The sequence below is a fragment of the Nicotiana tabacum genome, chromosome 5 (assembly GCF_000715075.1).
Source record: "Nicotiana tabacum cultivar K326 chromosome 5, ASM71507v2, whole genome shotgun sequence".
In the NCBI taxonomy this organism is placed as follows: Eukaryota; Viridiplantae; Streptophyta; class Magnoliopsida; order Solanales; family Solanaceae; genus Nicotiana; species Nicotiana tabacum.
Genome location: NC_134084.1, coordinates 56,148,124 through 56,159,494, shown reverse-complemented (window position 1 = coordinate 56,159,494; position 11,371 = coordinate 56,148,124). Strand labels below are relative to the sequence as shown.

The following is an 11,371-nucleotide window of genomic DNA, read 5'->3' as shown; positions in this document are numbered from 1 at the left end:
TTTTCTTGGAATATGTAATATACATCCATGTTCCCTTGTTTATACATAGATTTTGATGTAAATCTTGAGCTGGTATATCACTAATATTAGATGTGTCACCCAAGTTTAGAGTTCGTTGGAAGAAAAAAAGCAAAGATGCAGCCACACAACTAGATGGCGCAATCTCCACTCAAAGATGCGGCCACATAACTAGATGGCGCAAACACCACTCAACTAGGAAAATTGAATCGGAGAACTTACATCCTATCTCCTTTTATAAGTTACTTTATTATTTTCACTTTAGGCTTTGCAGGATTCAAGTGACAGTGTAGTTGCCAGAATAGTTCCATCTAAGCAACTTGTGCTTCTTGTGTTGTGTTTGGAATCAGTAGTAATCCCTGTTTTGGCTTTATGTATTTCCAGAGCCAACCAGAAGCTAAAGCCATGAAAATGTGCTAGCTATTATATGGCTGAGTTATGGAATTTTTATGGCGAATAAGCAAGAAATGACGACTCCGAAGATTTATTTTTTGCAATTGTTGACAAGTTAATAGTTTCAGAATAGCGTTCACATCATGACGTAGGGAAAGAAACAATGTTACCGTCTTTCAACACTAAAAAGCATAACTTTTGGGCACAAAATTATTTGTTCATTTTCCTTTTCTCTAATCAATTTTAGTAAAACTGCAAATATATAATACAAAGAGAATTCAAACGAAAAGGATTTTCCTTTTGACCATATAAGATTACTAGTTAATCTTGCTAACTGTTGGCCCCCAACTTGGATAGCACTGGAGATATTTACAGCATCATAACAGAGAGCCAATGCTTGCGACTGGCAAAATCCAGGCCAAATACGACACACAACATTGAAGAACGAAAAGGCATGATGCACATAGTGGAAACAAATACAGCAGGGTGCCTAGCGAAACAAAAGGTTTGGGCATTCTCAGCTTGGGAAAATGCCATACCAAGATACAGATGACCAAACACCAATTATCCAACAACAATCTGTTACTGGATCACAAGCACAACAAATTTAAATAACATACATGACAGGATATTGCCACTAGTTGACATTGAAACAAATCAAAAGTTGAGATAACCATATGCATACATAATCACAAACTTATTTCCATAAAACATCCATAGTTAGCCCCTGATAACTACTCCTCCGCGATCTCATGCAAAATCCCATTGAAGAATTTTCAGGCAGACATGTTAACTGCTGCCAAGACATCCACTTACACATTTAATATTTGGAAACTGCTCACCATCGCATGTAGCAGAACTTGGTAAGAGAGATCTCCTATAAGATAGGTAGACTAGCTTCTCACTCATTGACACCAACCAGCAATCCACCAAAATCTGACATACCAACCGTGCACCATCCAAACAGGCAAGGTTCTTACTTCCAAAGCTCCCAACCCCTGCACCTACTGACCTGAGTCTGACTTGTCCAGTCTGAAGAGCTAGGCACAAGCTGGCATACACCAAAAAAAGTGAGTTATTTTCTATAAATATATTTCTTGGATATCTGAGAAATCCATTATTTTTGTCTTCGAAGCTCGGTGGAAAGTGGGTCCTCTCACCTTGCCCTCCTAAGTGAGAATTTTTAAGAAAGGGTAAACTGTGTCGATGCATAACCAGGGAATTAACCTTAATAACCTCAAGCTGAAAACAGGAAAGAAAGGGTGTGTTTGGTACGAAGGAAAACATTTTCTTACTTACTATCTGGTGTTTGGTTAGGTAGCAGAAAATATTTTTTAAAAAATATATTATTTAGGAAAACAGTATAGGAGAAGAAATGTGCAAAAGCGGGAAAGGGTGGAAGGTCGGGGTCTAGGGGCTAGGGTGGGGTGGAGGGGGTGCGTGGGTGAGTTGGGTGGGTGGGGGTGGGTGATGGAAATGCAGTGTGGGTGTTGGTGGGGTGAAAGGGTGGCAGGGTAGGGGTTGGGGGTAGGAGTGGGATGGTGAGGGTGGGTGCTGGTGAGGGTCAAGGGGGTGGGTGGCAGGGGTGGGGGTGGTGAGAAATAGGATGGGGAAGGTTAAAAAAGAGATTTGAAAACTATTTTACTCTTCTTGGTAGGGAAGTCATTTTCCTCCAATTCACGTAAAATGAGTTCACGAGGAAAATGTTGTTAAGTCCATGAGGAAAATGTTTGCCAAAACATTTAAGCCAACCAAACATGTGAAAATTGAAAAATATTTTCTTCGTACCAAACACAACCAAAGTGTGGGAAGTTTTAAATTGGAATTCAATAACTGAAGAATGAAAATATCATAGTTATTTAGGCACTCATTTTCCTTCAAATAAGAAAAGCATAATAGTACTCAGATTCCAGCCCTAAGTTAACCCCAGCCCCACCAAAGGTAAAAAAAGAAAAAGAAAAACACCAGTGCCCCCAAATACTTTCCAGACCAACCAGCAAAAGCACATAATAGTTATTAAGCTCGCTCAGAGAAAATATCAGGGTAATGAAAGAGCCATCAAGAGCTTGAATTTGTTCTTACATTGGAATCTATGTAAATTCTTCGGGGTTTTCCTCCCATGCTAGGAAGAAAAATAAAAATGAGGGGAACTTTCTCAGCGGACTACCGAGAAAATAAAAGCCATCCCCTCATTAATGAATTATCAAAAAATGTTAAAAGTATGTCCAACATATTAACTAATCGTGTGGACTCAAATGCAACAGTAGAGATCCAAGAGAATGGGAGGGAGGAAGGGAGGGGAGAGGAAGGGAGGAAGAGAGAGCACGAATACCTGCTCAACAGCAAGTGCCCGCAACACTCCAAGACCATCCATGCTGCGAGAAAACTTAATTAACCTTGGCGACACTGCAAATATGATGGTTGAACGTCATAGCAACAGGCCGCTGGACATCGCCACTGTAACTGTTAACAACCTGGAAAAGCTTGAGCAGCCAACTGTAAGAAAGATAAAATGCAGGGCTCGGAAAGATAAAAGCAGTCATGGAGAATGTGTTCAAGTAATTCTCTGTAAAGGTACAGAAAAATGTCATTTTACCATCTAATCTCCTGTATCCATATCACACAAAAAAATGGCCTTCCCACAGAGACTGTCCTTCATGCCGCTGAGGCAGTTCAACAGATTGTTGGTTTCCACTCTGGAGTTGCTGAGGTTGCCCCTGGTACAGTTTTAATTGTTCAGATATCTGGTAGTCCTCCCAACCTCTCTGGTTCCCTGATTGCACATGCAGAGAGTTTACCTGTTTCCCAGGGAAAGGAAAGCTCACCATCCCAACGGAGCTACTACTCTTGCTCATTGAGTGGTAGTTTTGTGTTGAATGATTAATGGAGTTATTGAAACCAATGCTCTGATGTGATGAAGGCAACTGATATCCATCCAGCCAGCTATAGTCATCCATAGGAGGAAGAGTAGTATGTTCATTCTTTATGGTCATTGCTGAAGAAGACTCCTCCAGGACTTTCGAAGGAACAGAACCAAAGCCTGGAGGCGGACCCAGATGCCTAATAGGTCTGCTAACTGGATTTTTCCTTATGCCTGTTGACATGACTGATGGGGACTTAATTGACATGCTATCAATACCAACTACTGAGGATGAAAGTGAACTGAAGTTAGATGGTATGGCAGCATCTGGGATATGCACACGAATATTATTTGTCATGCCAAAATTGACAGACTGGGGAAAAGGGACAGAATATGGCTCAGGTGGAAATACTTGATCTTGCAACTCAGATATTACAGTTGGACCATTTCCTATCATGTTCAAGCTGGCAAGTCCATTCATAACAGCAGCTCGTTCAACGGACCACAATGAAGTACTTGGTTGAATAGGCTGCATATATTGGCCACTGTTATTGGCAATACTTGAGGGTGGCCTTGCACTAGCATGTAATGCACTCTGCATGATCAATCCATCAAGTGCAGCTGAAAATGGACCCATTTCATTTCCTAGACCAACAGAGGCCACGCTAACCCCAGGAGGAACACTGGCAGCACTAACACCAGAATCATGACCTTCTGAGGTCATCATGTTTGAAGCACTTCCATTCACATGCTTTTCTACCACCGATGGCTTAAAAACAATTACCTCATCTTCTTCCTCACCTTCCACATACAATTGCTGCTTTGGCTGCAGAGGTCCTACAGTTAACTGCCCTGCAGCTGAATTCTCCAACTCAATACCACTCAATTTGGGAACTTCCATGGAGCAATTAAGCGCATAATCATCAGATACTTGAGGCTCAATGCCAATGATGAATTTCTTTGCTCTACCGTCAAAATATATTCCCTCTTCTCCAACACGGACCACATTAGCAAGAGCCTTTCCTGCTGCTATTATCCTCTGGAGACGTGATTTCTTCTCTTTGATGCCACCATCACCACCAAAAGAATGTTTCCTTGAAAAATCAAGGATAAGTTGTGCCGGAAGAAAAGGTATAAATCCTCTCAGCTCAAAATCCTCGGGTAATGCAAGACGATTATCGCTCTCTCCTTCATCATACCTGCTCATATTGAAGAAGCATGTATCATCCTTGTCATCATCAACAAACTTAAACCCACTAGACAAAAGCTTATTAAAGAAAGCAATGCAGTTCTTCCAGAAAAATGATCTAGCCCTGGTTTGCTTCTCTTCTGGTTCGTTGCCAAGTGCAACATCTTGACGGCTCGCTAACCATTCTACAAACACCAAAACCCCTGGCAAAAGGAAACTTGTTGTGGGATCATTTAATTGGACACATCTTTCAACTACATGACCCATGAACTCAAACACAGCAGCAAATGCATTCTGTAGGAGAACCGATCTTTGTAAAATCTCAGCATATGACTGGTTTTCGCTTTCCTTATTCACGTTATGAACAGTGAATATTAGGATGGCCACGAGCCTCACAAAAGCCAGTTTACAGTCGGCAGTGTCAGAACCAAAATTATACTTCTCATCAGTCCCAGAGGAGAGAAGCTCAAGCAGATCCTTTTTAACCACCGATTGCACTTCTCCAAAAGTCTCCAAACTGGTTAAAGATGGAAAACAAAGCAATAATATCTTAATGATATATTGTAGTCAAAACACCAGAGATTTGTATTACAGCATGGACAGGAAAATACCTAGTGCGAGTGAAAAGAATACCATTCAATCGAACAAATCTTGTGCTGAAGGTTTTGAAGATGTCAGACATACTAGAACCTTTTTCCTGGGCTGAACTTGCTTCAACCCTACCATCTTTCAGTGGATGCCTCGTTTCTCCTTTGCTTCTTCCTTTGCCAGTTGTACGAGGACGTACGGCCTTGGTGGAGGAAGCTTTAGTATCCCCCACAAGTTGAGAGTAACACTGACGGTTCTGCCAAAAGATGTTAACAGATGCTACTGTTCACAAATTTTACAAAGGACCAATAACATCTAGTTAAACAAATAAAATTTACATGAGGAACAACAGAAATCCACAATTTATTTGGGTTCCATAAGTTCTTGGTGATTCACATTGAGAGTTAACATGCGTTCAAAGTAATAGAGTTAACCTTACCATTCAAAAGATAAAACTAAAGGCCATCGACACAAGAGTAACATCACTGAGTCCATAAGTTCTTGGTGATTCACATTGAGAGTTAACATGCGTTCAAAGTAATAGAGTTAATCTTACCATTCAAAAGATAAAACTAAAGGCCATCGACACAAGAGTAACATCACTGAGTCTTCCAGTAAAGGTCACTCGAAATAGCAAATATTCTGGAAACCGTCTATGTCCAAACCACGCTAAACTAAAAATAATTGAAATTCCTCCCCAATCTCTTTCGGAATTACAAAAATGATACGCATGTATGTCAAAATTTTAACACATTCCTATCTCTACTAACAGTGGTAGAGCCAGGAATACTAACGGCATTCAAGAAAATAACGAAAAAATGCCCCATCTTCTATTTTTAGCCACTTTTGCCACTACACTATAAGCTTTTTTATTTGAAGTGGAATCAAAAGTTGGGATGAAGAATTGAACCCCCTACCTAACATGTGGTACTCCCCTGTCTACTAGGCCAAAAGAAACGGGTATAGTACAACTACACATATATAGCATACAATTAAACATTCTCTAAGCCACAAACCAACTTCATTACCTGTCTATGGTTAGCTATTACATAAATCATCAATATTGTCCGCTATTAGAGCAGGTTACGGTACAACATTCTTAGCTTTTACCAAAATCATTTATGGTTACGTACCACGAGAAATACCACGCTGCTACAAGATATTTGCGGCAGTTCTAACACAGACAAGCAGGAGATATATGACATAATTCAAGCCATTCTAAATAACTCTCACTACTAAATCTTTTCCTGCATCCGCATATGGGTAACATCGAACATCTATTTTCTCAAGAAGGCACCAAGGATGAGAACCATGAGGTCTCATATTCAAATACAGCAGAAACACTAGGTGTTTTCTTCTCATTTGTTCTAGTAGGAGGAATCAAGTATCCCGTGAAATTAGTCGAAGTGCATACAAACTCGTCCAAACACCATGGTTATACCCAAAAAAAAGAACGTACCAAGCCAACAACTAAAGTAAAGATCTCAATCCAGACTAAATAATACCTAGTAGTCATGATCCTACATAACAAACTCCAGTTGGTCAATCATAAACATTCTCACCACCAACATAAGGATGCAATTTTTCCAACATTAAAAAAAAATTAGTCTACTACCTCCATTTCAATTTATGTGACGTAGTTTGACTCGGCACGGAGTTTAAACAAAAAAGAAAGACTTTCGAAACTTGTGATTTTAAAAGCTTAAGGATAAATACTTTTGTGGGGCTTTCAATTTGTGTGGTTATAAAAGCTTCTCACTAAGGGTAAAATGGATAAAAGGGAAAGTTTAAAGATAAATTATTTTCAAATGTAGAAATATGTCATTATTTTGGAACGGACTAATAAGGAAATGTGTCATATAATTTGAACCGGAGGGGCACCTAAATCAATTATCTAATGATCACATTACACAAGAGTGAGTGTGTGTGTCTGGGAGGCTTTTTTTGGGGGGGGGGGGAGGGGGGGAGGCGTCATAAATACAGGAGAAAAAAAGAAAGAGCTGTCTAGGATCTTAACCAAACTACCAGCAAAATCTTGAAATATCTTCTCAATAGGCAGTTTACCTTCTCAAATGCAATGATCAAGTTATCCCTTGCCGTGGCAAAAGGGCTTTCTATTGCAAGACTGCGAAAATAGCGATAAATAGCCACAAGCTCATCATTGGAATAGGAAGCCAGTATTGCAAGCTGAGGAAACACAGTCAGCCATCACAATAAGAACAGACAGAAAAACAAAATGTTTCATATGAAGGTTACTCAATAACCATATTCCCCATTTGCTCACAGAAAATACCTGGTGATGAGGATTGCCACTAGAAGGCCAAAGTGAAGAAGCTTGCAGGTAATAACTCGAAGCAGCCGCAAAATCACAAGCTTTGGAATCACCCACACCATATAAGCCTTTGTACCGAGCAAGATCGCCAAGATAAATCAAACAACGATGGCAGGATATCAATCCTTTCTTCACCTCCACAGATTTGTTACCATCTTTAGAGGAAGGAATCTGATTTTCTTGATCATCAGAGAAATATCCCAGCGGCAGGCCATACTTAGCCCTAATTTTTAGCATCAAATCATGATAAAATCCTGTTGCTTCTGAAAGAAAAGTTTTAAACTGTGTTCTGATCTTTGTGACGCGATCAGGTCCACTATGATGGGGAACTTTCCCATTCAGAGAATTGGTTGACACATTAGAATTTACAGCAGCATTGAAGTGTGCGCGCAATTCCTCAATTCTCCTGTAATGCAACTGCCACAAGGCATACTCTATTTCATGTTGTTCTGAGAAGGCATTATCCTCAAGGATGATAGCTTCGTAGTTTTCTCGCATTTGTTGCCATGCACTTGGGTCAGAAGGAACTCTAGCTTGTGCTGCCTTTCTACGTTTATTCTCCAACTCAACATTCTTTTGGGGGGGAAAATTATGTTAAGTAAAAAATGTCAATTACAAGCTCCAAACAAGCAAATATGCAGTTGCTCTTTTTATGCAAGAAGATAAACTAGACAGATATAGCTAGCAGCCTTACAGTCAACAAATACGTCTTTATGCAAGGATGTCCAACTTGCAGCTTTACAAGTAAAGCAACACAAATGAATGCATGATTGTTTTACATATATAAACACTCAATTCAAATGGAAAAGCAATCAGAGGATAAGGCAACCTTGTTGTAGAGGCGCTGAACTTGCTCGCGAGACAATTGATCGACAGCACTATCCATTGAATGGTCATCATCCATCAATTAGACAAAACATCCCCAATGATTCCAAAAGCAACACCAAAACATTTAATCTGCAGGATAACATCTCAATAAGATATCAATAGGTAATTATTAAAACAGAAAAAGGAGATGCAACCTTACACCCATCAATCAGCATCCTAAGAGTGAAATTGTGAAGCATCTATCATATTCACACCCTTACTCCAATATGGCAAATGCGTTCTTCAAATAAAATAACACTGCAACACGAGCATACAGAAACCACAATATTACCATTTTTTAAGTTGATAAATAGCTGCAATATCACATTCAGTCTTGAGTACGAAAAAAGGGGTCCAATTTAAGCTATAAAAATCACATTTATGCCCAACAAGTTTCTCTCTCTTTTTTAATTTTTTGGTTAAAAAAGGCAAAAGGCTTAAGCTGTAACAACCATCATATAAGCCCCGGTTTTTCATACTCACTTCGAAACTGTCAATTTACATTATATAAGCTGAGACCAGCTTTTGGAGACAAACCAATTTCAATTATACTAGCAGAAACTCTAATCCACGACGAAAAAACAAAACTATCATCATTATTTTCGAAACACGCGATCATTGTTCCCATAATTAAATAAATAAATAAGCAAACCTGATTTTCCCAAGATTCTTATCAAGGACAGAAAAAATTAGACTTAAAGACAAAGGATTCACAAGAGAAAAACAATAACGAACCAAAAAATTTCACACACACCCGAATACAAGAAAAACCTTAATAAGACAAGAATATGAAGAAACAGATCAAATATTCCAAAATTGGCACGTGCAAATTCCAAACAAAATCTACCCATATAGCCAAGAACTTACCTAAAACAAAAAACAGATCTAGCAAAATCCCACTTAGAATCGCCTCGATTCATCCAAATTTTTCGAAGTGTCAGCCTTATATGTATATATATGTAATCCACGTTTAGAAGGGGTTCAGAATAGTAGGGTTAGAGGAATTTTAGAGCTATTTTGAAGCCATAAGAGAAGAATGGGGGAAACGAAGAGAAAGAGGAGAGAAGAAGAGAAGACTTTTTACATGAAAATCATTGGAAAAAAGGCGTCTTTTTTCTTTTTTCTTTTTTCTTTTTCCTCCTTGATGTGGTCGTAGGCGGCTCTATCACACCGTCTCACAATCCTACCCAAAATTCTTATCTTTAAAGCTTGTTTGGAAAGCCGCATAATTGGGCGTAATTATATACTAATATTTTTGTCTAGCCAAATAATTACTTGGTTAATATGATATAAGTATAATTAAAAAATATACTTATACTCATTAATAGGTGAGAATTGATAATAATTATATTTAATATAACTTTTCTTTCTTTTTTTTTTAAATCTATTTCTCCCTTTGTTTAAAAAATATAAACATATTGTTATTTGAGGAGTCAAATAAGATTTTCTTTGATTATATCTTTTACAAATCTATATTTATATTTATTATTTATTATTTGTCTATCTATATCTATATTTATACTATATTAAAAGCATGAAGGCCTTTAGCGAAATATTGTTCTCCTTTTTTACACTCTAAAAATAAATTTCACAACAACAACAACCTAGTAAAATTCAACTAAAAATAAATTTTACATTGGACATAATTGTAATTTAAGTTACTTTTCTAATATTTAGGATTTAAATTACCTAAAATTTTGGTTATTAAATATTTAATTGTTGAGCTAATTAAGACGTTCTAATTCCTAGCCTTCACCATAACATGTTAATTAAATAAGAAAACGTGAGTATTACCATCCAACATAGTACTATTAATAAAATAATATTTACGAGAATAAATACTAAATTTAAACTAATGCTTTTTCTTTTTAATTCAAACTTAATCTTTATCACACTAAAATTTATGCTAATGCTTTTCTTTTTCATTTCAAACTTAATCTTTGTCACACAAAAAAATATTGTGAAGTCCCTCAAATTTTATGTTAAATGTTATTAAAAAAACACTTCATTTAAAAGTTATTTAATTACTTTTTAAATATTTAAGAGCTTAAAATTAATTAAAATTTTACTTATTAATTTGTTTTCTTATTCGAACCATGTAGAAAATTATAATATTTAGAGATTTATTAAAATCTCACTTCGTATAAGCCTTACACGTAAGTTATATATAAAAAATAATTTAAAAAAAATAGATAAAAGAAGAATAAAAAGATTATTTTTTTAGCAAACAGGAAATATATATATATATATTAATAACTAAGTAGCATTTAGTACATGACTTGCATATTTGGTGTCATTAAGGACACTTTGATTTCCTACGCTTGCTAGAGTATTGCAAGCTTTATAAGATAGAAATTTCACAAAACATAGTGTTCTACTAGTTCCCTTTCCACAATACATTTTACATAAGATGGAGGTTCAACAAAAAAAAAATTCCCTTCGTTTGAACAGCAGCCTTCTTAGCCATTTGATGAGCTATACTATTCCCTTACCTGAATGCGTGCTGGAGGGTTATGTCCTTCTGTCGGTACATTAACAACCTGCATTCATTAACAATGTCATCATATAATCTATTGCCTTGTTGGATTGATTGAATTACCTCCATGGAATCTGTCTCTATCTCAAAATGGAACATTCCTCATTCTTATGTTGTTTTGAGTCCCTCTAGTAGAGCCTTGATTTCTGCTTCTAATGATCCGCTAGCATGGGATGATTTTCCAGAGCCCACTACCCAATATCCATTGGCATTCCTGAATACACCTCCCAGGCCATATTTTTGTGTATAACTGTTAAAACTAGCATCAATATTTAGTTTAAACCATCCTTTTGGTGGTTTGTGCCATCCAATTTTGATGGGAATTTTTTGAGGAGTGTATATACTTTTTTCAGTGAGGTGTTTGAATTCAGTAGCCTTTTCAATAATATAATCACCATTAATAGGAGTTTCAGTGTTGTTTTGATTGTTACTATTCCTATTTTACCAAATATACCATATAGCAAAAGGAAAGAAAGAATCTCAATTTATAAAATTATTTTTTATTGGGTAATCAAAAGCTTTTAGCTGAATAAGCCAGTGTTCATCTTGAGTTTTATAGTAATGTTGCCACCCAAGACTGTCCCAAAA

At 37.1% G+C, this 11,371-nt stretch overlaps 1 protein-coding gene across 12 annotated transcripts; it reads right to left on the bottom strand.

The window, feature by feature from the left end:
- Positions 1 to 975: 975 nt before the first annotated feature.
- On the bottom strand, positions 976 to 9,462 carry LOC107760624 (nonsense-mediated mRNA decay factor SMG7). Of its 12 annotated transcripts, none has more exons than XM_075253590.1 (10): positions 9,115 to 9,462; positions 8,403 to 8,505; positions 8,210 to 8,337; positions 7,342 to 7,953; positions 7,113 to 7,235; positions 5,072 to 5,304; positions 3,210 to 4,977; positions 3,008 to 3,128; positions 2,744 to 2,885; positions 976 to 1,462 (listed from the first exon to the last, which is right to left on the bottom strand). In XM_075253590.1, exons 3-8 carry the CDS (start codon positions 8,282 to 8,284, stop codon positions 3,030 to 3,032), a joined length of 2,910 nt encoding a protein of 969 aa, XP_075109691.1. In that variant the 5' UTR covers positions 8,285 to 8,337; positions 8,403 to 8,505; positions 9,115 to 9,462; the 3' UTR covers positions 976 to 1,462; positions 2,744 to 2,885; positions 3,008 to 3,029. The 12 variants fall into 12 exon arrangements, with proteins under 12 accessions (XP_075109691.1, XP_075109694.1, XP_075109690.1 ...); XM_075253593.1 differs by having other exon boundaries at positions 2,744 to 2,894; positions 8,408 to 8,505; XM_075253589.1 differs by having other exon boundaries at positions 8,408 to 8,505.
- Positions 9,463 to 11,371: the final 1,909 nt, after the last annotated feature.